General features: G+C 44.8%; 1 protein-coding gene across 1 annotated transcript in view; it reads left to right on the top strand.

Moving 5' to 3' along the window:
* SNAPC4 (small nuclear RNA activating complex polypeptide 4) overlaps positions 1–24,351 on the top strand; it is a 72,374-nt gene that overhangs the window by 26,240 nt on the left and 21,783 nt on the right. Inside the window, exons 10-20 of the mRNA XM_066580511.1 lie at positions 1,127–1,274; positions 3,888–3,994; positions 5,972–6,066; positions 7,972–8,066; positions 8,148–8,236; positions 10,086–10,550; positions 13,034–13,126; positions 15,122–15,314; positions 17,868–17,938; positions 19,735–19,845; positions 20,681–20,708. Coding sequence (XP_066436608.1) covers positions 1,127–1,274; positions 3,888–3,994; positions 5,972–6,066; positions 7,972–8,066; positions 8,148–8,236; positions 10,086–10,550; positions 13,034–13,126; positions 15,122–15,314; positions 17,868–17,938; positions 19,735–19,845; positions 20,681–20,708 — 1,495 coding nt within the window. The remainder of the gene's footprint in view (positions 1–1,126; positions 1,275–3,887; positions 3,995–5,971; positions 6,067–7,971; positions 8,067–8,147; positions 8,237–10,085; positions 10,551–13,033; positions 13,127–15,121; positions 15,315–17,867; positions 17,939–19,734; positions 19,846–20,680; positions 20,709–24,351) is intronic.

Genomic DNA, 24,351 nt, shown 5'->3' with positions numbered 1-24,351 from the left:
CCCAGGACGTACCGGTACGTCCTGGGGCGGGAAGGGGTTAAAGTAGAGCAAAAAAGCCCCCAAACTATATACATTTGTTATCGTTTAATCGTACTGACCACAGTTACCACATCATTTTTGCCGCAATGTGTATGCTGTAAAAACAAGACACCCCACCCCTCAAGTTGGCAGAATTGCAGGCTTTTTTACGCTATTTCAACCCACTTAGAATTTTTTTTAGTATTTCAGTGCATCATATATGGTAGTACCTTTTTGAAAAATACAACTCCTCCCGCAAAAAAACAGCCCTCAGACAGCTATGTCAATGGGAAAATGAAGTTATGGTTATTTGAATGTGGAAATATTAAAAATTAAAAACTTTATCAATTTGGTATTTTCATAATTGATCTAACTCACAGAATACAGTTTTTTTTTGGTCATTTATACCATAGTGTGTACGCCGTAAAAACAAGACCCCCTTCCCCCCCAAAAAAAGGCTAAATTGCGGAGGTTTTTTACCATTTCACTCCACATTATCTGGTATATTAAAAAGGACTAGTGAAAAATTGAACTCTCCCCTCAAAAAACAGCTACATCGACTTCTAAATAAGTTTATGTTTTTTTTTTAAAGTGTGTGTGGGGGGGGTTAAAGATGAGAAAAAGAAGGAAGAAAAAAAAGTTGCGTCATTAAGGTCTTTTGTAGACGAGCCGATTCTCGTTTGAACAAGCGAGTAACGTCTCCGCTAACTCGTTCGCACTCATGCAGCCTATTTGGACAGGTAAATGCATCATTGGCTTGTTCAAATGAGAATTGCTCTGCGTCGTTCAGTCCCTGTATAAGCGAACACAGAGACTGAACGATTGTTCAAACCCAACGATAAGCGAACGACCCAATGATAATTCTTATGCCTGGAGAAATTGCACGACCAACAAGAAAGGAATGATTCTCGTTCGTGGTTTAGTTGTTGACTCGCACTTGGACCTAACGATTATCGCTCACTTTTGCTCATTTGAACGATTTTCTGAACTATAATCGTTCTGCCCAATTAGCTGAAATTCCCAGATTTAGGTTCAAGAATGGCAATTCAGATTCATGTTCCATAGACTGCAAGTTTTTTACTAGTACTTCATGTTTCGATTCTTGCAGACAAAGCGAACGGCCTTCCAGTGTCTCCAGCAGTTCCAGCTCAGCAACAAAGACTTCAAGAGGAAAGATTTCACTAAGGAAGAAGATGAGATGCTGATGCATTTCGTGCAGCGAATGCGGGTGGGAATGCACATACCTTACCGCAAGAGTGAGTGCTTGATTTATGTTGTCGAGGGTTAATTTGTTCAAACAGACTGGTCAGTTATGTTGTCGGTTCCAAATTGACCTAAGCAGGAGGAGCGCTCCTTTGAGAGACCATGCACAGACCTATACACACAGTATATGGTTTGAAACAAGTGACTCTGTTTATTGTCTGTATCGTCTCAGTTTATATAGAAGATCGCCCACGCAGGGATGCGACCTCTGGTAATACAAGGAGTAACCTCATGATACATACATTCATCTGATAAAAACACATGACTTAATGACATTAAAGAAAATAGCTGATTTCATATGACTCTTAGAGTAAGAGCTGAAAACTCTTTGCGGTTAGGCCCCGTCTTGCTAAATCCCAAGACATCTGGCCTTAGAACTTCCTGATTCCACTTAGATCAGACGTACTTCCTTAAAAAAACAGTCATGACTTCTGTTACACATACAATATATTGCTAAAATATTCTTTTTGCTAAAATAGATTGATAAGCATATATACTATTTTTGATAAGCGACATTTATTAATTTCTTTACAGCCCCCATTGGCCCTTATCAATGTTTACATGTCCCAGTAGACTTCAATAATCCAGCAACTTCTGGGATTCCAGGTTATTGGATATTCCAAAGCATTGGACACCCAAACATACCAATCCCATGCCTGGTCTGTGTTTGTTAACTTATGTCACGGAGAGGGATAGTAGGCAAGTATGCCGTGTACACACACAGCAAACCTCTGAAGATCACGGTACTGGTATTTATGCTGAAATGAGCAGAAATCTAACCTGAGGAAGTATGTAGACTATCGTGTGGGCATTCTTTCCTACATGCTTTCACCCTCTATTTGTTACGTCCGAGCCGAACGTGAAACACTTAGTCCAGATTGAACATAATTAGTGGCCCAAAAAGGACGTGAATACGCATAATATATTAACAAGGAAAACACAAAAGATGAGTAATGAAACTAAAAGTGGGGTAAATCTGACCCTAATTATTAATGCAGGGAGACCCAACCTAAAGGCATAGCAATTGCCCTGATGAGGGCAACCCCACATCAGGCACGTTGGGGTGAGCCTAACCCTCCCCAGTTGGAATACAGGGATATATAAGGTACAGAGAATAACAAGTAATACAGTTTAAATGGAGGCTTGCACACAATGGACCATATGGAATACAATAGTAATATAGTCAGGGATTAGCTGTCTCAGCATTCCAGAATATCCTTTATGTTAAACCTTTATCTGACAATGGAGCAGCAGCCATCAACGTGACCGGCAACCCCATCAGACTAAAAGTATAACCGGCATCCTCCATAAGGAGGAGCTGGAATAAATGTCTACAGACAGACACTCATTAGCTGGCTCCCAGCCAGCCAATCCATTCCCACACCCACAGAGAAGCGTTCATGTCCGTGTCAATCTCTTAGAGGACACTGAGCATTTGCCAGCGTGTTGAAAAAACACGTTGGCCAAGGCTGACGAGCTGTCATCTACTCTCCCGCTGAATGATGGATTTTAGGCTCACCTTAAAATCATTGTTCAGCCGAAGAGTAAACGATGGTAGCTCTTTTCTCACTGTGGACACGTTAAAACCGCTTACTGTTGCCCTCATCCACTTCCAGCTCGATTATTGCAACTCGTTGCTGATCGGCCTCCCCTGCACCAGACTCTACCCTCTCCAATCCGTCCTAAATGTGGCAGCCAGGCTCATCTTCCTATCCAGCCGCTATTTGGACGCCTCTGCCCTGTGCCAATCACTGCACTGGCTACCCGTTAAATACAGAATTCAATTTAAACTCTCTAGCTTCATCCACAAAGCCCTCCACAGCGCAGCACCACCCTATATCGTCTCCCTCATCTCAATCCATCAACCAGCCCGGGCTCTCCGCTCTGCTAATGAAACCAGACTGAGCGCCCCTTTAATTCGAACTTCTCATTCCCGCCTCCAAGACTTCTCCAGAGCAGCACCGGTCCTCTGGAACGCACTACCAAAGGCTACCCGAGCAATCCAGGACTCGCAGAACTTCAGGCGTGCTCTAAAAACGCACCTCTTCAGGGAGGCATACCGCATTCCCTAAATAAACCCCTCTGTACTCCCCCTGATAACATGCTCCCTGACCTACTGACTGCAATCCCTGCTAGCCATCATAAACCGCTCCTGCAATCATACCGATTCTGCCGTCACCCGGCTAAATGTCTGACCATTGTCTATGTGTATATCACCCCTCACTTTCCACCTCGCCATACCATGCACATCTACAGCCCCTTTACCTTCTGTATCCCCCCATTACTTGTAGTATGTAAGCTCGTTGGAGCAGGACCCTCACCCCTATTGTTTCCATCAATTGATTACTATGTAACCGTGGTTCTGTAATGTTTGTACTTTTGTCTTTCTGTATCCCCCCTGTCTATGTAAGCGCTGCGGAATATGTTGGCGCTATACAAATAAAGTTTATTATTATTATTATTATTTACATGCAGTGATTATCGCTCATATACCATCGTTTGAACAAATTTTGAGTGATAATCGTTGCATGTAAATGGGGCTTAAGTCTTAGAATTATAAACGTATATCTACAGGCTAGACTTGACTCGACAATGTATCTCTTCAGTTTCCTATTTCATGGAAGGCAGAGACTCCATGCAGCTCCTTCATCGATGGTCGAAGTGTCTGGATCCGTCTTTGAAGAAGGGACCGTGGAGTAAAGAAGAAGATGAGGTGAGGGTCAAAACCTGGAAATTCGACAAACCTGGTAATGTTGCCTAGAGTAAACTCCAAACTAGTAATCTAGAGTCAAAGCCAGCGCATTGTGAATCCTGTCTGTGATTGCATCTCTCCACCGCGAGTGATAAATAGTACAGAAACACATTTGGCTTATTCCGCTGAGTGTAAGGGTCCTTGTACACAAAGCAGCTAATCGTTGCAATGAGTGAATGAGTCATTTGCTTTCAAATGCCATTGTTTTACACGTGTAGATAATGGTTTACATTTTTTCGTCTTTTTTTTTTTTTGTCCTAGCTCGTTCAGTCCATCGTTAGTCTGTTAGGGGAGTCTGGAATTGCCTGGGAAAGGTTTGCAAACAACTTTTACATGCAGCGGTTGGCAAACGGCAAACAATGACTTTTATATCTGCATAAAATGTATGAAAAAGGATAAGTGAACGAATTATCATTCAATCGTTGGCTGTGTTTACACTAAACAATTATCGTTAATTTTTGCATGATTCAATGCATATTTGAACAATCGTCATACTTGTAAAAGGGCCCATAGGCAGCTTGTAGCCACTAGACTGTATGCAGTGTTGGAAAGTTAAGAACGCTTTCACCTTATTCTTTGGTGGAAATGGTTTTAGCAACTGCAATAAGGCTTTATAATTGGCCTCTTCGTAGAAGGGTATTCTCATCTTGTACTGTTGTGGCATGTTGCTACCGTAGTTCATATGAAGAATGGAGCAATTAAAGTCTCTATGCGAAGCTTCACCAAAATACAAAGTCAAAAACCATTGAAGGGCGAAAGAATATTTAAAATGTAAATGTTAATAATATCCATATACTTGATGCCTAATTTAGACACAATGATTATCGCTCAAAAGACCTCTTTTGAGCAATAATTGTGTGCATTTACATGGCAAGATGATCGCTCAAAAGTCGCTCAAACGGCAGTTTGAGTGACCGTTTTGAGCATTCACTTAGCATAAGTGTGTAAATGAAGGCCACACTGTATGCAGAAGGAACGCGGGACCGCTATCTTTTGCATACAGCTATTTTCTTCTCTGTTATAAAGCTGAGCACTCCGAGCAGGGTATGCAGAAGATAGGCAACCCTGCTGTGATTTTCGGGGAAGGGCTTTAAATATAAGCCCTTCCCTAAAAAATCATCCATAGCATGTGTAAAAAAAAATAAAAAATATACACTTCCCTGTCCGGGGCTCAGCTGCGTGTAGCTGGCTCTTCTCTGAAGTTCTTTCATCAGGCGGGAGTTTAAAATCCCCGCCTGCTGAAAGATCTGTATCTGATTGGCTGAGCGCTTAGCCAATCACAGGCAGCGCTCAGCCATTCAATAAATGACAGCTGAGCGCTGCCTGTGATTGGTCACATTGCACATGAGGAAGACGTAATCAAAGGAAGGTTGAGAGTTTGGGCAGGGGATGAGGTGTGGCGGATAAACTGGGTGGGGGATGGCGCAATACTTGCCTAATCCAGTTTTCTCAACTCATCCTCTTCTCTTAGGCTTTCTAAGGGTCACTACTTCAGATATTCTCACTTAGGGCCCTTTTAGACAAAACAGTTATTGTTCAAAAAATCTTTCAAACGAGCGAAAGTGAACGATAATTGTTTAGTCTAAATGCAGCCAACGGCCGAACGATAATTGTTTACTTTTCGTTCATCATTCGTTTTCTGTAGGCATAAGAATCATCGTTGGCTCGTTCACTTATCGTCCGGTTTAAGCGGCGCTCGTTCAGTCGCTCTCAGTCACTTATACAGCGAATTCACGTGCAAACGGGCCAACGATGCCTCGCCGAACGATCGTTGCTGCTATGTGTAAGCATAAGCTTGGGGTAACTGTTCGACGCTTGAACACCCAAAAGCCATCCTGTGTAAAAGAACCCTAACCTTCTGTCACTCCTCAAAATGGAGGTAATACATTTATTTTCTGTGAATTGTTTAATTTATTTTTATGTTCGCCATTTCTTTAGCGGTTATTAAAAGCTGTGGAGAAATACGGAGAGAAAGACTGGTACAAAATTCGTTATGAAGTTCCTGGAAGGACTGACATCCAATGCCGTGAGAGGTCAGTATTCATTTATTTCTATGATTCTTTGTAGAGAAATATAACAAAAGTACCAAATTCACTTAAGGCTCTGTTCACATGGCGCTTCATGCTTCCATCTGGAATATTCCCCAACAGAAGAGAATCACAGAAGGGAACAGAATAGGCATACAGCGAGCTGTCACTCATTGACTCCCAATGAAAAAATATGTATATCGTTCTGTATGCTTTTTTTTTTTTTCACACTGTCCATCTGTATAGGAAAGTGCAGCGGACTGCTCTTTCCTATACAGTGGAAGAAAGGTAAGTGGACGCATACTGGCCCAGCATATGCCAAAGGCGTCCTTCACCAGGGCGTATTTGCATTCTAAGTCCGTTGTTGGCGTCTACCTCTGGACTCTGCAGCAAATACAGCCCATAGTATTCAATGGCAAAACGCCATTTCATCTCCACAAGCGGAAATTGATTGCGATTTTGTGCGGGTTACAGACGTGTGGCTTCCATTGAAGTCAATGGAAGCCGTACGTCCCGTGGCATTTCTGTAGTGAGCACTGTGGAAGTATCGCGGTATATGATTCAACCTTCACACCCCCACCCCTGTCCCCCCAACGCCGGCAGCTACTGCATATGCAAGACGGAGTGCCAGCCGGCACATCCGCAGCCTGTGCAGAAGCCGCCAGACAGATAAGCTGGCGTCACTGGCTGGGCACTGGGTCGAACTCCGCTGCAGAATCCCGCAGGAGGCCAAAGAGACATTCATTTGGTATATATTATGGACATGTTTGGGGAAAAACCTATACCTGCTGTATATTTGTAGGGCAGGGGTGGGCAATTAATTTTCCCATGGGGCCACATGAGAAATTGGAATGGTTTTAGAGGGCCAGACCAACATACGAAGGCTCCATGCACATTGCCTTAATGGGGCCGTATTCCAGCCGCCCGATTTGCGGCCAGAATACGGCCGCCATTGAAAATGAATGGCGCTGTAATACGGCGCGGTGAACACCCGGTGTTTCACCCCGTTTTACGGCGCGGCCCCCATGTCTGCCAATGGAGAGGGGAGCGGTAAGGAGCACTCCCATCTCCACTTAGAAGTTACAGTGGCATCACTTAGGGCTCATGTCCACGGGGAAAAGAAGAATTAAAATCCGCAGCGGATTTTAACTCTTCTCCCGCGCGCGGATCCGCACCCCATAGAGATGCATTGACCACCCGCGGGTAGATAAATACCCGCGGATCGTCAATAAAAGTGATTTTAAAAAAAATGGAGCATGAAAAAATCTGGACCATGCTCCATTTTCATGCGGGTCTCCCGCGGGGACGGCTCCCGCGGGCTTCTATTGAAGCCTATGGAAGCCGTCCGGATCCGCGGGACACAAAAATCACATTTTACTTACCCGCTCCGGTTCTTCTCTTCGGCGCCGCGCCATCCTCTCTCAGCCGCGGCCGGATCATTTTGCTTCGGCCCGGCGCATGCGCGGGGCACGTCACCGACGTCATCGTGCACATCCGCCGAGCCGAAGAATGAAGATCCGGCCGCGACGAGAGAAGATGACGCCGCCGCGAAGAGAAGAAACGGAGCGGATGGGAGGTGAGTTTATTGTCATTTATTTGTATTTTCAGCGCTCATGTCCGCGGGGCAGGAGGGACCCGCTGCAGATTCTACATGTAGAATCCGTAGCGGGCCCGATTTTCCCCGTGGACATGAGGCCTTAGTTTCGCTGCTTCCCGTTGCTGACACCGGACTCATTGGTGAGTCACCAGGACACTCTTTGCGGGCCGGTCCGAGCTATTCAGCGGGCCGGATGTGGCCCGCGGGCCGTGCTTTGCCCAGGTCTGTTGTAGGGGATGGTCTGAGGGGGTGGAGGGTCACACAGATTTTTAACAGTTGTCCAAGTTCATCAATCTGAATGGATATTCTCTCAGGTACTACAAGGGTCTTCATAAGGATATTAAAAAGGGCAAATGGACCCCGGAGGAAGAACAAAAACTCATTGAGCTGACTAAGAAGTACGGTGTAGGTAAGCCGCTGACCCTGCTCATTTGTTTGTGTTCGTTGAGAAGTTTTGTTTTGTTTGATTTTTCTTTTCATTACGTTACAGGTCATTGGTCTAAGGTTGGCAAGGAGATAACCCACCGGACAGGCTCTCAGTGCCTGAGCAAATGGAAGAATATGATGGGGTATTTCAAGGTAAAGCTTTTAATTGAATGTCTCAGCCTTCTCTGTACTTAACCCCTTAATGCTCCGGGGCGTACATCTAGGGTTTGTATGGAGGGGAATCCGAGAAAAGCTCAACTTCAGTTTTGTGAAACCTCACAGGTGGACCCCTGTGGATGCATCAGAAACCACTAAATTTTAGGGCGCTGTATCATATAGAGGGCTAGTAATAAAGCCAAGCAGTAGAGTCTACCGGAGTACAGATATTTTATACCACACTGCAATGCCAATGTCACGTACGTGTTTTGAAGCGATCATAGAATTTCTGCATTGTATGACAATACGCAGTGCCCACCCAGCGATAACCACAATTGGGATCGCTTATTTAAAACCAGACTGGTAATAGAGCATTTTAATGTTAAGTTTGTAGATGGTACATTTCAAAGAGAGGCTTCGATTCTGCCAGTACCGGCCCAATAAGAGGGCACGTTATGGCGTGAAAATGTGTAAGAGTACATACATAAGTTTTACATTGACGAAGGGAAGGACATCAGAATTGAGCCCCCTGAATGCCCCCCCCCCCCATCCTGGGAATGACAGGAAAAACTGTATGGGAATTGCTGCCCCAACTACTGGATCCGGTTATCACCTGTACCTGGATAATTCCACCAGTGTTCCCCCCCCAGAGCCTCGCTTCCAGGAAACCTGCCCCACAGAACCCACCTGTGCATAAAAGATTATTTCAAAATATACCACATGTCTCTGGGATTTTAATAGTATTATTGTGTTTGACCACCGTTCTATGATTTACCCTGATGGACTGGTCACAGCTTATATATAAAGCCACATGCCGGTGCTTCCTTTCTAAGGCCCTCCCATGTGCCCGAACAGCAGTTTACGCCCAGATACAGGGCATTTCCATGCTTAGGGGAGAAATTGGGTAACACATCATGAGGTGCTTTTTCTCCTTTTGTTCCTGGCAAAAATTAAAAATCTGATGTTAATCCTCCATATTACTGGAAAAATTAAAATCTTTCACTTTCAAATCAAAATGTAAAAAAATTCACAAAACATCTGTGGGGTCAAAGCACTCACTGCACTCCTCAATGAATTCCCTAAGGTGTTTAGTTCTCAAAATGGGGTCAATTCTTGGGGGTTTTAAATGTACCGATACCTCCAGGGGCTGCAAACACAACATGGGGTCTGAAAATCATTCCAGCAAAATCTGCATTCCAAAAACCAAATAGCACTCCTTCCCTTCTGAGCCCTGCTATTTGCCCAAACAGCAGTTTACGTCCACATATAGAGACTTTCTAAAAACTGCAGAATCCAGGTAATTAATTCTAAGTTTTGTGTCTCTGACTCCTGCCATGTTTATAGAAAAAAAAATGTTTGAAATTGAAAATCTGCAAAAAAAAAAAAAATTGTTCTAATTTCTGATGTGCTTTTCTTTAATTCCGGTGGAGCATCTGAAGGGTTAATAAACTTCCTAAATGTCATTTTGAATGAAGGGGTGCAGTTTTTAAAATGGAGAGATTCATGTGGATGGGGGGGTCTGATATTTAGGCTCTTTAAATCCGTGGCAGAACTAAATTAGTCCTTTAAAAAATTGGCTTTGCATGCTCCTTGCTCCATTTTCATGTGGATTCCATGCAGATGGCTTCCATTGAAGTCAATGGAAGCCGTCCGACCCGCGGCCCGTCCGCAATGACCTTGCAGAAAGGTGGCAGATTCTGCGCCATTGTCTAGCGACGGCGCTGAGAAAAAAGAATTCGAAAAAAATCTGTACTGCGCATGCACGACTGCGAGCAGCCTGGTCGATCTGCAGAACAAAAGACCTTAATTGGATATTGACCATTTACTCCTATATGTGACTTTTCAGGGGAAAAAAAGGAAAAGAAGACCATCAGAAGGTAAATCGCCACGAAAGAGACCAGAAACAGCACCTAAGAAGATAAAAGAAGAGGAACTGAGTGAGGAAGACATCAGTGATAACAGCGGTGACAGTAGCAGCAGCTTCCTCAGCAGCAGCAGTAGTAGCAGTAGTAGCAGCGGTAGTAGCGGCAGCGAAGAGGAGGATGACTCAAGCAGCTTAGCCGATGATTCTGAAAACGAGGAGAGAAGAGCGGCCACCAACTTTCTAGAGTCTATGCCTGATATGGATTTATGGATTCCCAGGAAGCAGAACTTAGATTTGCCCTCCAAACTAGTCATCAATTCTAGAGCATCACGGTCCAAAATGCGGGCCAGACGGGGCAATTTTCAGTTTAACACTATACTGAAAGGCATCGCTTACCCACCATCCACAGACATAGTAACAGAGCACCCCGCACACTTCCTCTCAGAGGTACGTTTTGTTTAGGAAGTAGAATCATGTTCTTGTATGTTGTTTAATTAGCACAGAATGTTTTAAGTGACTCCTAATTCCCCGCAGGGGGCAGCCTAATCCACTGCATGCTTGTCCATAAATAGAACCGTCTTTGATTACTGATGTCGCCATCAAATAACTTTTACCTTTTCAATCGCTCCTAAACAATATCAGGGAATATTTTCGATTGGCGATTAATCAAATTAAGTTGTTTAATTTCACTGTTCATTGAAGCAGAATTCTAATTTGGTAAAGAATTCTGAGATGGTTATTAGAGATGAGCGAGTAGTGCCTTAGCCGAGTACCTCCCTGCTCGTCTCTAAAGATTCGGGGGAGCGGCGGGGGAGAGCGGGGAGGAATGAAGAGGAGATCTCTCTCTCCCTCTCTCCCCCCACAACTCACCACTCTCCCCGCCCTGCGCCGGCCCCCGAATCTTTAGAGACGAGCGGGGAGATACTCGGCTAAGGCACTACTCGCTCGAGTAATGTGCCTTAGCGAGTATACTCGCTCATCTCTAATGGTTATCAGTCCTGCCCGCATGGTAACCTTTTCAGACTTTTTTTTGTGTTTAACAGTCAAAACCTCATAAACATAACTTTTCAACAGGGTGTCCGGTTACTGGATGACATGCCCCCTTGAGTGTCTGCCGTGCTAAAATAAGAGAAGCAGTACCTGCCTCCCAACCGCCGCATTCCACTGCTGCAGCCCCGCTGTGGTCCTGGTGTTTGTTGTGACAGATGACCTTGGAAGTCAGGTGACCACTGTAGCGTCACAATCCTGAACTCCTGGCATCATGGCCTCATGCTGGTCAGGATGTGAGCGCTGATGCCAGGAGACTAAGCGGTGACACTGCAGCCTCTGATTGGCTGAAGCAGTCACCTGACTTTTCAGGGACACCATTCACTACAAACGGCAGGACTCCAGTGCCGGAACGTGACGGTAGGGAACAGGTAAGTACTGCTCCTCTTCTTATTTTAGTTCAGGAAGCACTAAAGGGGGCATGTATGTTCACTGTATTTGATTAGTTTGTATTCAATGATTGTTTCACTGATGTGTGTTCACCAGCGCACTCGCGGGGCACAGACGTTTTATGTTCAAGGGCTTATATCTCAAATACCAAACAAATGTCACCTACCCTATAGTAAATGAGTCTGATTGCTTAGTATAGGTAGAATCAGGATTCATTTTGCCTAGTGGCATGTTTTTTGTTCTCTAATAGCAAAAAAGTGTTAAAGTTTCATAGTTTGTTAATAGGAGACTTCACATTGAAAACTTAAACTTTTACGTTTATGTTAAAAAAACAAAACAAAAAAACAGACCCCAGTTTGTATAGAAACTTAGGCTGGGGTCGCACAGTACCGAAATCCTGCGCAAATCTCATGGAATGACCGCACGGAAATACTGCAAGATTTCCACAGCAGGAATGCACCTTCAAATCCCGTGGCCTTTCACCACAGATTTTGAAGTGGCTTCTGCTGTGGCCATCTCTCCCCATATAGAGGAGAGCGTCCGCCGCGGAAGCGGGGAAAGAATTGACATGCCGTGGCTTTGAATTCTGCGTGGCATGTCCATTTCAGCGCGACTTGGCCGCAACGGATCGTCCGCAGCAAGTGGACGAGATTTTTGCAAATCTCGTCTACTTTGCTGCTTTATCCCAGTCTGCGGCAGTGATACGTTTAATGTGTAAGCTAAAAAAGATTGAGCGCATATATTTTTTAAAGTACACTTTTTTAATGTACACTAAACATGCATTAAAAACGTGTAAGAACCGCCTCTTATCTGGAGCAGAAAGCGGCTACAGAGAGACTTTCCCAGTTCAGAGGACCGGAGACGTCCATCCATTATATGGACAGTCCTTAAATTTCAATGGGAACTCTGTAATGCTTAAAGGGGTTGTCCTGCGGCAGCAAGTGGGGTTATACACTTCTGTATGGCCATATTAATGCACTTTGTAATATACATCGTGCATTAAATATTGGCCATACAGAAGTTATACACTTACCCCCTCCGGTGCTGGCGTCGCCGTCTCCATGGCGCCGACCGAAGCCTTCTTCTCCTTCCATTAGACGCGCTTGCGCAGTCTCCTCTTCTGTTCTGTTGAATGGGGCCGCTCCGGCGTGCTCGCACCGCACAGGTCTTCGCGCTTGCGTAAGAGCCCTATTACTCTTTACGGGTGTGTTCGAAATGCAGTCCATACGCAATTACATGAGTTCTAAGGAAAATGGGGCAAACAAAGGAGATGCCAGTGCAGAACAGCGTGCGTTAAATATACTGTACATGCGCAGTCATACACGAGTAAAAACGCAACAATACACAGAGATACGTAGTCCGTAAAACACAGCGGGTTTTTTTTATTGCGGTGTATTACTATACGGTAGTTTTGAGCGTGGCCTACGTCTGTCACATTTTTCATCAGCATGCTTCATAAAGCTGTGTGATTAAACTTGGTTCTTTCTCCCCAGGCTGAAAACAGTGACTACCAGATAATGCAGATCAGTGAGGATGACGTCCGGCGGATTCTCAGACAGAATACTTTACTCTGCCGAGGCAAACAGGTGCTGTGGTCATGCTTCCTTTAGGGGATGGCTCTATAGGTCTGGAACAAACAATGTTCACTTTTTAAAGGGCCACCCTGGTGAATTGTTTTTCATACGTTATTCCGCTATCCCAACTAGTGTATATAAGGGCTCTTTTACATGAGCGTAGCGTTTATTGGCAGGCCGTGTCGCGGCGCGGCCAAAAACCGCGTGAACAGGTGCACAAATCTGCCGTTTGTGCGCCCGTTCAAACGGCCCGGCGCATAGACGCCGAGCCCGCAATGCTGTCGGGTGGGGGAAGACTGTTTAGCTCTGCTACACTGCCTCCCCCTTTCCGTCGGCTCTCGGCAAGGGATGGGGTGGGAGCTAGTGAGCTAAGCACCTTGTCAGTAGCCAGCAATGGGAAGGGACAGGGCGGGAGCTTGGCAACTAGCTCATGCCCCTCCCCTCCAATTGCAAACAGCCAGCAAGGGGCGGAGAGAAGGGGGGGTAGCAGTCACGCTGCTAAACTCCCTCCCACCTCCCTTCTCCGGCAGCTGTCATTGGCTTCCATAGCAGTCTATGCAGCAGCCGACGTATTCCGGCCAGGAAGGTAGTTCCAGGACTATCTTTCCTGCCCGGCATAAAAGTGCCCGGCTGAAATGCGCTCGTCTGATCTGATGCATTGGAATCCAATGCATCAGATGGTAGCGTATATCGGTCGACCGTGAAAATGGTGGCCGGTATACGCTCGTGTGAATAAAGCATAAGTCAGATAGTATTACCTTGTTTGTCTATTATATCTGAAACTCCTGGCAGTCCTTCTTATTCTAACCACCTGAGATTTACTTGGGTTTATGTGCTGTCAAGTTAGTCAGTTTTTCAAACCGCATAATTCCTATGGGATCGACCCTACTGCACAAGCTCTTCAGAGGGAGACACAGACACTCCTGTAACTGATGATGATCATACAGCTCCTGTGATAGTTGTTTTATAGGAGTCTGATTTCTTCTTAAAGGGGTTGTCCAATTGTAAAACTATTAATGGCCTATTCTTAAGATTGGGCATCAATAGTAGTAAGGCAGGGGTCTGTTTCCTGGGGCCCCCGCTCATCAGCTGTTCGCTGGTCTGGTGCGCTCATGCAGTGAGACAATTTCTGCAGGAAGCAGACAGCTCTGTTCCCACTGTAGTGGCCAGTCTTAGTAATACATGCAAAGTTTCCATTGAAGAGAATGGTAACTGTGCCTATAATACCAAGCCTAGTCACTATAGTGGGGACAAAGCTGTCTACTTTATAAAAAATCTGCTTGATGTATGAGCGCATTGGCATAGCCAAGAGCTGATCAGCGGGGGTTCTAGACAGTGGACCCTCACCAATTTACTATTAATGACCTAGCCTAAGAATAGGCCAAATGATAAAATTCTGATTCCCTGCAGCTACCACTAGTGGGAGATATATTTAATAGAGAGCTGTATTCTGTAAAATTCTCCTTAGTTGTGCCTTTAGGTAAGCTATATTGTATCATTTAACAGATGACCCCAATTTTATTTCTACATGCAGTAATATGATTATGGTTTCCCATAGGGTCAGTTCTAGAAAACCAGAATTCAATGGCTGAACTTTTTTTTTCTTAGAGGTTGTCCAGTTGTAAACTATTGATGGCCTATCCTTAGGACAGGTCATCAATAGAAGATCAGCCTGGCTCCATCGCCCCCACAACCCCCACTGAATAGCTGTTCACCAAAGCCAGCAAGCTTGTGCATTGAGCTGATTTCTGCAGGAAGCAAGACAGCTCTGTTTTTACTGTAGTGGCCAGGCTTGGTATTGCAGGCCAAGTTCCCATTCATCTCAATGGAAACTGTGGCCCAGCAAACAGCTGATCCATGGGGGGTCCTATGTAACGGACCTTCGCCGATCTACTACTGATGACCTCTCCTAAGGGTATGCCATCAGTAGTTTACAACTGGACAACCCCTTTACGTTTTGTGTGGTATAAACAGATGTATAGTTCATATTTTTTTTTGAATCTTTAGGCTCAACAACTTGCTGCAACACAGACAAGCCCCGCAAGTGACACCTCAGAGGGACTGGGCTCAAGACCGGTACCTAAGAAGAAAAAAGTCCCAGTTGACAGAAGTCTGCTGACTGCCATTACGCCCTGGGTGGGCAATGTCTTTCTACCCCTATTAACTCACTACAGGTCGCCTTGGGATAAGCAAATTTATGGTAAATGGCAACTAAGAGTCCACTCAACTGATGAAGAATTATAAGTGGTGTCTTGTGTAAAATATGCAAATAGGGGTGCAGAGTGCTTCCTCACATAGTATTTCACAAGATGTGATCAAACAAAAGTTTTATTTGAGTACAATATGGGAGAAACGCATAGTAACTCAGAGTGTAAAGTAGATCCAATCAGAGTAGAACCTAAAATGGAACTTAATGATTATGTGAAATAAAAGCAGAGCAAGAAGCCAAAAGACAAGAAAAAATATTCTAAGGGCGCCCACCCACTGGCGTTTTTTTACCTGCGTTTTGCGTTTTGCGTTTTTCCTGCACAGGCATAGAGATAACATGTGTTCCTGTCCACTGGCGTTTTTTTTGCGTTGCGTTTGCGTTTTTAACATAGGAACTGTCAGTTGCATATGTGTCCTTATTTTTCTCCTAATGCACCCATGAATGTCAATGGAAATTAACGGAAAAATCGCGGAAAACGCGCGAAAAAATCGCTGAAACCGCTGCGTTTTTTCCCACGGAAAACGCAAACGCCAGTGGGTGGGCGCCCTAAACCTGAAGAAATCCAAAAAATATATCTAGCATCAAACTAAAATATGTCAGCCGTGTGATTTCAGAGTATTTGCGAGGAACTTCATGCCAGTCGTGATGGACTTATATGAGTGAGAAGTGATGGATCCATAACCCACCTCCTCACAAATGCCGCAACAGATTATAGTTGTCCAGAGAATATGCCTCTAAAAACCCTGCATAACCCAATATATCGGCTAATGTGCAGAGCAGGATCCTTCCCAGCAGTTCTATCACCCATGGCCTGTACTTCACCTCAGAAAATCAATAAGAGGGCGGATGGCACCATCTCTACGACTGTATATCGTAAGCCTACCACAACCAATGGCGTCCAGCACTGGGACAGTTACCATCCTAAGTCCCTGTATAGCGGCATCCCTAAGGGTCAGTTCCTCCGTATTAGGAGGAATTGCTCGGACCCCCTCAACTTTTATTGACAATGAGAAATAAAAGCAAAGTTTTAGGTTCTACTCTGTGATTGGCAAAACACACGGTACATGCATGAAAATGGCAGAATAAATCGCTGGTAAATGAGTGCAGCGTAAGTCAGATTTTCACTGCCCTACATACCTTGTATTATACCAAAAATAAGACATTCCCTGAAAATAAGACCTAGTAGAGGTTTGCTGAAGTTCTAAATATAAGGTATCCCCTGAAAGTAAGACCTAGCTCTGTCCTTGCTGTGTGAGTCTGCTGTGATGAGCTCCCCCTGGTGGCTGGAAGCTGCACTGCTGTACACGTGGTTCAGGAACTGCTCTGGGTGATCGTTACAGTCTCCAGACAGTGTGTGGGTGCCAGGTACTTTACAGCCCTTATTATTTGTGGCCCTGTGTGTGAGTCAGGCAACTAGCGTGTCACTTTGATTCTTTAGGGGGTGATCGTTACAGTCTCCAGACAGTGTGTACATGGAAATAATGGTAGTAACAAGAAATTCTTGATAAGATTCACAGTTTGTCTGGTTGTGCTGGTTTGTGATTACAACTACTGTACAGTATATAATAAATGTGCATTTTTTTGTTTAACAATAAATGTGAATTATTCTTCATCGAAAAATAAGACCTCCCCTGAAAATAAGACCTAGCACATCTTTGGGAGCAAAAATTGATATAAGATACTGTCTTATTTTAGGGGAAACTGGGTAGCACTTGCACGTGTATATATCCAGTAGATGTGTCAGATTGGTCTCCAGAAAGAATCTCCCCAAATCTCAAGGATTTAATATACTAACTTCTATTTAATAGGCTTTGTGGCATATTAACCCCTTAAGGACACAGACTTTTTTCCCCCCATTTTTGGTTTCTCCTCAACACTTTCAAAACTCTTATTTTCTGTCAATATAGCAATCTGAGGGCTTTTTTTTGGGGGGGGGGGGGGGACAGCTGAAGACAATTGGTATAGCGTCTGGTACTAGGTGCCAGACTCTAAGCAAAAGAGTCATCCTGACGTGTTTCAAGACCTTTGCCACAGATGGAGTCACAGGGATGTCAACATGATGGCATCCAGAATTAATTGCAAGCTTCCAACCTTTGTGTCCAGGTTGCAAAGCCCCAAGGCTCGAGTGGTGGAATCCCTCATAATTCCATGGACAGGCTTCAAACTTCCCTACTAGAGATGAGCGAGTATACTCGCTAAGGCACATTACTCGAGCGAGTAGTGCCTTAGCCGAGTATCTCCCCGCTCGTCTCTAAAGATTCGGGGGGCGGGGAGTGGTGGGGGAGAGCGGGGAGGAACGAAGGGGAGATCTCTCTCTCCCGCTCCCCGCCGCAACTCACCTGTCACCCGCGCCGGCCCCCGAATCTTTAGAGACGAGCGGGGAGATACTCGGCTAAGGCACTACTCGCTCGAGTAATGTGCCTTAGCGAGTATACTCGCTCATCTCTAGTGGCCAGGCTTTGATCTAATCTGAATGGACACCTTTACATTTCTTATATATTCCTGTCTACTACTTGGGGCTAATAAGAATCTGCTTGCTTTCAGCTGATGCGATGAGAAAGCAACTTTCCTCTGTGACTACATCCAGCACCCCCATTTTCACCTTACTTATGCAGGTAAGTTTTAGAGGGGCCACTAACAGGGATTAGTTTTGGGGGACAGTTCTTCGTTGTGTTTAGTAGTTGCTTATGATTTGCAGACATGGAATCCATACTGAACATCCTTTCAAGGTTTGTCCCATCTCAGGGTTTCACTCCTAGCATGTCCCAATGGTTTGGCAGCTGTGGCTGTGAATATGCACTTTTACTCCCTTCACTTTAATGGGACCACCAGAGATTGACGAGTTCAAGTGCTGAGCCAGAAACCTACTGCACACTGATGACGGGAAAAATCCCCGAACCAGCTGTCTATGTATGGTTTTCTGGCTTGTTTTTCAATTTTTTTGAAATCATTGTTTTAAAGACTTATTAAAAGGTTCTGACGTTGATTTGAAAGAATGCTGCCATCCAATAGGTGGCGCCAGAGAGATATTGTTCTACGTTTCTTATGGGCATATATTTCCCAGAAAAGCATGCATGGCCTTATAAGCCTCATCAATCGCCTTCTAGGTGTCTTCACATACACACCTCTTCTAGGTGCTCTCCTTAAGAAGAGATAATACCCCTCCCGATAGACTATTATGATTAACACTCTTCCGCCTTGCTGTTTTGTATTATTGTTTTTGATTGTTCCATCTTCATAAATGTGATTTGAATAAAATCCCAACTTGATTTTGACTCCTAAAGAGTTGTAGGTAGCTGAATTTGGTGTCATTTTTAACTATACACAGCAACATATAGGATGTATACATTCTTTAACCCCTTTGCATAACACATATGGCTATACATGTCCTAACTACACATGCCATTTCCCACATATGCTGTGTATGGAGTGGGTTCGGGGGCCGAATCTACTCCATACCCGGTGGGTGTCAGCTGTTTTATGACAGCCAACACCTGCCTGCAGCAATCTCCATTGGAGATAATCCTGATCGTGGCTATTTACAGCAATATTTAAGTGCCCCGACCGATTGGGAATCGAACGTCCTGAACAATCCCCCCACAATAAGATCACAGCTTCTAAATGCCCCCAGGGCTGCTATGAGCCTTTGCCAGTTAGGGACGTGGCTGTGACACATCTTTAATAAGCAGCCTGTTAAAATACATATATTTTGCAATACCATAGTATTGCATTATACTGTACAAGTGATCGCAAGTTCAAGTCCTGTATGGGGACTGATGAAAAAGGGAAAAAGGTAAAATAAAGATCTTTTAGTTATTATAAAAATAAATAAGTTGGTATTGCTACATCCGTGAAGATCCAGTTTATTAAAATATCCAATTAATAATCCTGGTTAACTCCATCAGGAAAAAAATACACAATGGAAGAATTGTGATTTTTTTTTTTTGGTCACTCCATCTCCAAGAAAAATTTAAATAAAAAGTGATCAAAAAGTCGTGTGTTCTCCAAATGGGTACCAATACAAACTACAGGTTGCTCTGCAAAAAAATGAGCCCTCACATAGCCCCATCAACGGAAGAATAAAGTTATGGGGTAGGTCAAAATATGGTGTCGGAAAGCAAATTTTTTTTTGTGTTACTATATAAAAAAAAATACTATATATATTTGGTATTGCTATAATCGCACTAATTCACGGAATAAAGACAAGTCATTTGTACTGCACCATGAATGCCTTAAAGACATTTGGCTCCATCTGCTCATTGACATACGTGTTTTATGCTGACACCATAGACACAGTATACCTTTGTTTACCTGGCTCAGCAGTGAGGATGATTGTTGTAGAACTGTATTACTATGCCATAGAGATGTTTTATATTATTATACTTTGTTGTTCCGCTCCATCTTTTAAAAGCTGTTCCAGATTAATGCGGAAGGTTGTCTACGAATGATCCAACTAAGGAAAGCTCAGGAAGCCGAATTACTAAAAGCTGCCAGACGAACAGCACAACAGCCGACTCGGGCAGTAAGTAAATGCTCCTCTCCACTAGGTGGCCGTAGGGGTGTGACAAAAATGTTTTGCTTCCTGCTACTTACTACTAATGAGAAGTGCAGGTGAACTGCATCAAATGTTATGTTCCAAAAAGGGTTGTCCATTGGAGAAACCTGGAAGCTGAAGCTATAGATTCCTGGTGGCGTCACGATAGACTAATACCGGGCGCAATTGCATTTTTTTTAACGGTTTTACTCTTAGAAATTGTTAATAATTTTAGTACATTATATGGTACATTATAGCAAACCAATCCCCTCCAAAGAGCACCATGAACTAAGTTATGTTGCTGTTGAGGGAAATCCTGTTGAACCTAGGGAGGTATTTTTTATACTTGCCCACTCTCCCGTTCCCTCTACTGTCCCATAAACATCTATGGGAGTGTTGTGTGCACAGTGGTCTGAAAAGAGTCACATTTTCAGATTGGGTGTGGACCTCACCGGTGGACAGCGAGAGAACGGGGGAGTGAGCGAGTATAAAAAATACACCACCCGGCTCCCTGTCACCTCTCCAAACCGCACAAAAACATAGTTTATGGGGTTGTACAGGGTCTACAGGTTCCCTTTAAGTAGTGCCGTTGAAAAAATACAACTCGTCTCACAAAAACAAGTCCTCATAATTCTATGTTGACGGAATTTTTTTTTTTTAATTGATTGATTGAAAGCTGGATGAAAAAAAAAACAAAAATGAAAAATGGCCATGTCCTCAAGGTATGAAAAAGCCACTGCCATTTATGGGCATGCGATTATGGGCTATCTATCTTCTCCATATATACTGTATGTCATTTACTGTTCTTTCTTTGTATATACAGGCTGCTATGCCCCCGAAAAGCATTTCAGGTATGTAGCGGTTAATTTTCCTATGTGTACATAATGATTATTTACAATGGTTATCTTTGAGTGCTGGAGCTCCTCTTGTACGTCTTCAGAACTCCAAATCTCCAACTTGCCTTCACAAGCACACACATTTATATGATGGCTCCACTAGGGAGCTGCTTTCCAAAGAGCCTCCACCCAGTCATGGCAGTGGATTGAAGCACGATCTTGCTAATGGGTCGACAAGAACATTCGGCTATTGGCAGCTGCGGCTCGGCAAAGTCTCAGCTGCATTTGCTTTTTGTTACATGGTAACGCACCCTAAGGCCTCGGTCAGACGACCGTTTTTTGCCGCGATTTGCGGATGCGCATGCGATCTGCGCATATATAGAACCATTGCTTTCGCAATGAGATCGGTCACATGTCCGCTTTTATGCGGATGTCTGATAAATTATAGGACACGAGGAATCGCAGATCGCGCCTATCTGCGTTCTGCGATTCCTTGTGTTCTATATATGCGCTCAATGGGGCCGGCGGCAGCAGCGCCAACCCCATTGAGAACCTATACTACAAAGATCATTCTCCTCTGCCACAGCTGTTACAGCTGTGGCAGAGAAGAACGATGTTCGCCCATTGAATTCAATGGAGCCGGCAATACAGCCGGCTCCATTGAAAGCAATGGGCTGCCGGCGAGTGCGGGATGAATTGTCGGGAAGGGCTTAAAAATATAAGCCCTTCCCTGAAAACCATCCTAAAATGTGTAAAAATAAAAAAAAATGTATACTCACCTTTTCCCAGCAGCCGGAGTTCAGCCGCGTCCGTCCGGCAGTTCTCCTGAACTGCTTTGTGTAGTATTCAGCAGCCGGGGATTTAAAATCCCCGCCTGCTGAATGGGCTGCTTCTGATTGGTCACAGCCCTCACCAATCAGAGGCAGCTCTTACTCACCCATTCATGAATTCATGAATGGGTGAGTGAGTGCTGCCTCTGATTGGCTGAGTGCAGGGACCAATCAGAAGCAGCTCTCAGCTATTGAATGACAGCTGAGAGCTGCCTCTGATTGGACCCTACACTCAGCCAATCAGAGGCAGCACTCACTCACCCATTCATGAATGGGTGAGTGAGAGCTGCCTCTGATTGGTGAGGGCTGTGTTCAATCAGAGGCAGCTCATTCAGCAGGCGGGGATTTTAAATCCCCGACTGCTGAACACTACACAGAGCAGTTCAGGGGAACTGCCGGCCAGACGCGGCTGAACTCCGGCTGCTGGGAAAAGGTGAGTATACATTTTTTTTATATTTTTACACATTTTAGGATGATTTTCAGGGAAGGGCTTATATTTTTAAGCCCTTCCCGAAAATTCATCCCGCGCTTGCCGGCAGCCCATTGCTTTCAATGGGCGAACATCGTTCTCCTGTGCCACAGCTGTGGCACAGCTGTGGCAGAGGATAGCCGGCAGTGTGGGGCAGTTTCACTAAAAACGCTGCTTGGTGCAGCTTTTTCAGTGAATTGTCGGCCCCGGTCACGCGATTTGCGGATGCGCATCCGTCATGCGATCCGCAAATCGCGGGAAAAAACGCCCATGTGACCGAGGCCTAAGGCTGGATTCACACGAACGTATATCGGCTCGGTTTTCACGTCGAGCCGATATACGTCATCCTCATCTGCAAGGGGGGGGGAGGATGGAAGAGCCAGGAGCAGGAACTGAGCTCCCGCCCCCTCTCCGCCCCTCTGCACTATTTGCAATGAAAGGAGGCGGAACGGGGGCGGGGCTAAGTTACGAGAATTAGCCCTGTCCCGCCTCTCCCCATTGCAATTAGTGCAGAGGGGCGAAGAGGAGGCAGAGAGGGGACGGGAGCTCAGAGCACTGCTCCTGGCTCTTCCAGCCTCCCCCCCTGCAAAAAGAGCCGACGTATATCGGCTCGGTGTGAAAACTGAGCCGATATACCTTCGTGTGAATCCAGCCTAACAACAATTAACTGTTCATCAGCATTTTGCATCGGTACTACCTTCCCCTATATAGTGCTTTTCCCTCTGCATGCTGCTGGGAACTGGTGTTAGTACTGGTTATTGTACTTTTGTACCGTAAGTGTGGCTGCTTTCTATGCATGTATTATGTATTAGTGAGTTTAGCCGGAGTCTTGTGCCGTGAGCTCCTAGGCTCCTAATTGTAGCTGCAGGTAGCCAGCATTGTATTATCAGGATAGGTGATAAATGTCAGATTGCTGGCGGTGTAGGCAACAGTGCACCCTTAATTGCAATTAGAGGGGTGGTGCACATATGTGACCACCGTTCCATTCACTTCTGCAGAACAGAGATCCGTGCGCTCGGCTATCTCCCTCACTGCCATATAAGTGAAGGGAGCAGCGGTCACACAAATGCTCACACGGCTGCTCCATTCACATGGGAGATTCAGGGTGTACCATTCTTTTAATTGCTGGGAGTTCTAGTGGTTGATCCCTGGCACTCAGACATTTATTCCCTGTAAATAAGTGATAAATGTCTTTAATGGGAAAACCCCTTTAACGTAATGTCTATGAAGGGCATTTGGAGGTTTTTTTGTTTTGTTTTTTTTAAATCAGTGAATGGGCTTGTTGTCACTTATGCGCTTTCCCAAGATGTGGGGTGGGTACGACTGCAAGGGATTAATCTACCTCACTGAGCTGAACTTCCACAAACGGAGCCTAAATCACACCCTAACACAGTCCATACACCCCCAGAAATGGCCAAGTGCAAGCGCTCGGCTATCTCCAACAGTCGCATAAAAAGATTGAAGACAGTCCCGTTCAAATCACTGGTCAGACCCACAGGGAATATTGTGGACAGTATTGGGCACCGGTACTCAAGAAGGACAAATCAGAGCCTGAGCGGGTACAAAGGTGGGCAACTAAAGTAATAAATGGAATAGGCGGACTACAAAACCCAGAGAGGTTATAAAAATTGGGGTTAGTTTAGAAAAAAAAATGTCCGAGATAATAACTATGTATAATATATTAGGGGGCAATACAGAGATCTCTCCCATCATCTGTTTATACCCAGGACTGTAACAAGGGGGCGCCCTCTACATCTAGAGGAAAGAAGGTTTCTACACCGACATAGAAGGGAGCTCTTTACTGTAAGAGCAGTGAGACTGTGGAACTCTCTGCCTGAGGACGTTGTGATGGTGAACTCCATAATAGAGTACAAGAGGGGCCTGGATGCCTTTCTTGAGTGATACAATATTACATGTTATATCACTGATTACTGTAGAAGGGTCGGTGATCCCAGGATTATTCCAATTGCCAGATTGGAGCCAGTAAGGAATTTTTTCCCTAAAAAATGAGAAAAATTAGCTTCTACCTCATTGGGATTATTGCCTTCCACTGGATCAACATTGGGGAGTAATGGGCTGAACCAAATGTGACAAAGGCCTTTTTTCAGCCGAAAGGCCTTTTTACATGGGACGATTATCATTCTGGTTGTTCAAAACCCTGTGCTCAGGGGTTTTCAGCGATTATCGTCCCGTGTAAAAGCATGCAGAAAGAGAATGACTGGACAGTCGTTAAGTTTTAAGGATGCTTAAAAATCCGAACAACACATCGTTCGGTGTAAACAGCAGCTGTACAGTCCTGAACGGCCGCTGCTTACAGTGAATATAGAGGAGCGGGGTCCTCCAACCGTTCTGTCTCTCT

This window comes from Eleutherodactylus coqui, chromosome 10 (assembly GCF_035609145.1).
Source record: "Eleutherodactylus coqui strain aEleCoq1 chromosome 10, aEleCoq1.hap1, whole genome shotgun sequence".
NCBI classification, from domain to species: Eukaryota; Metazoa; Chordata; class Amphibia; order Anura; family Eleutherodactylidae; genus Eleutherodactylus; species Eleutherodactylus coqui.
The sequence above is the reverse complement of the archived record's forward strand: the minus strand, read 5'-3'. Positions and strand labels throughout refer to the sequence as shown.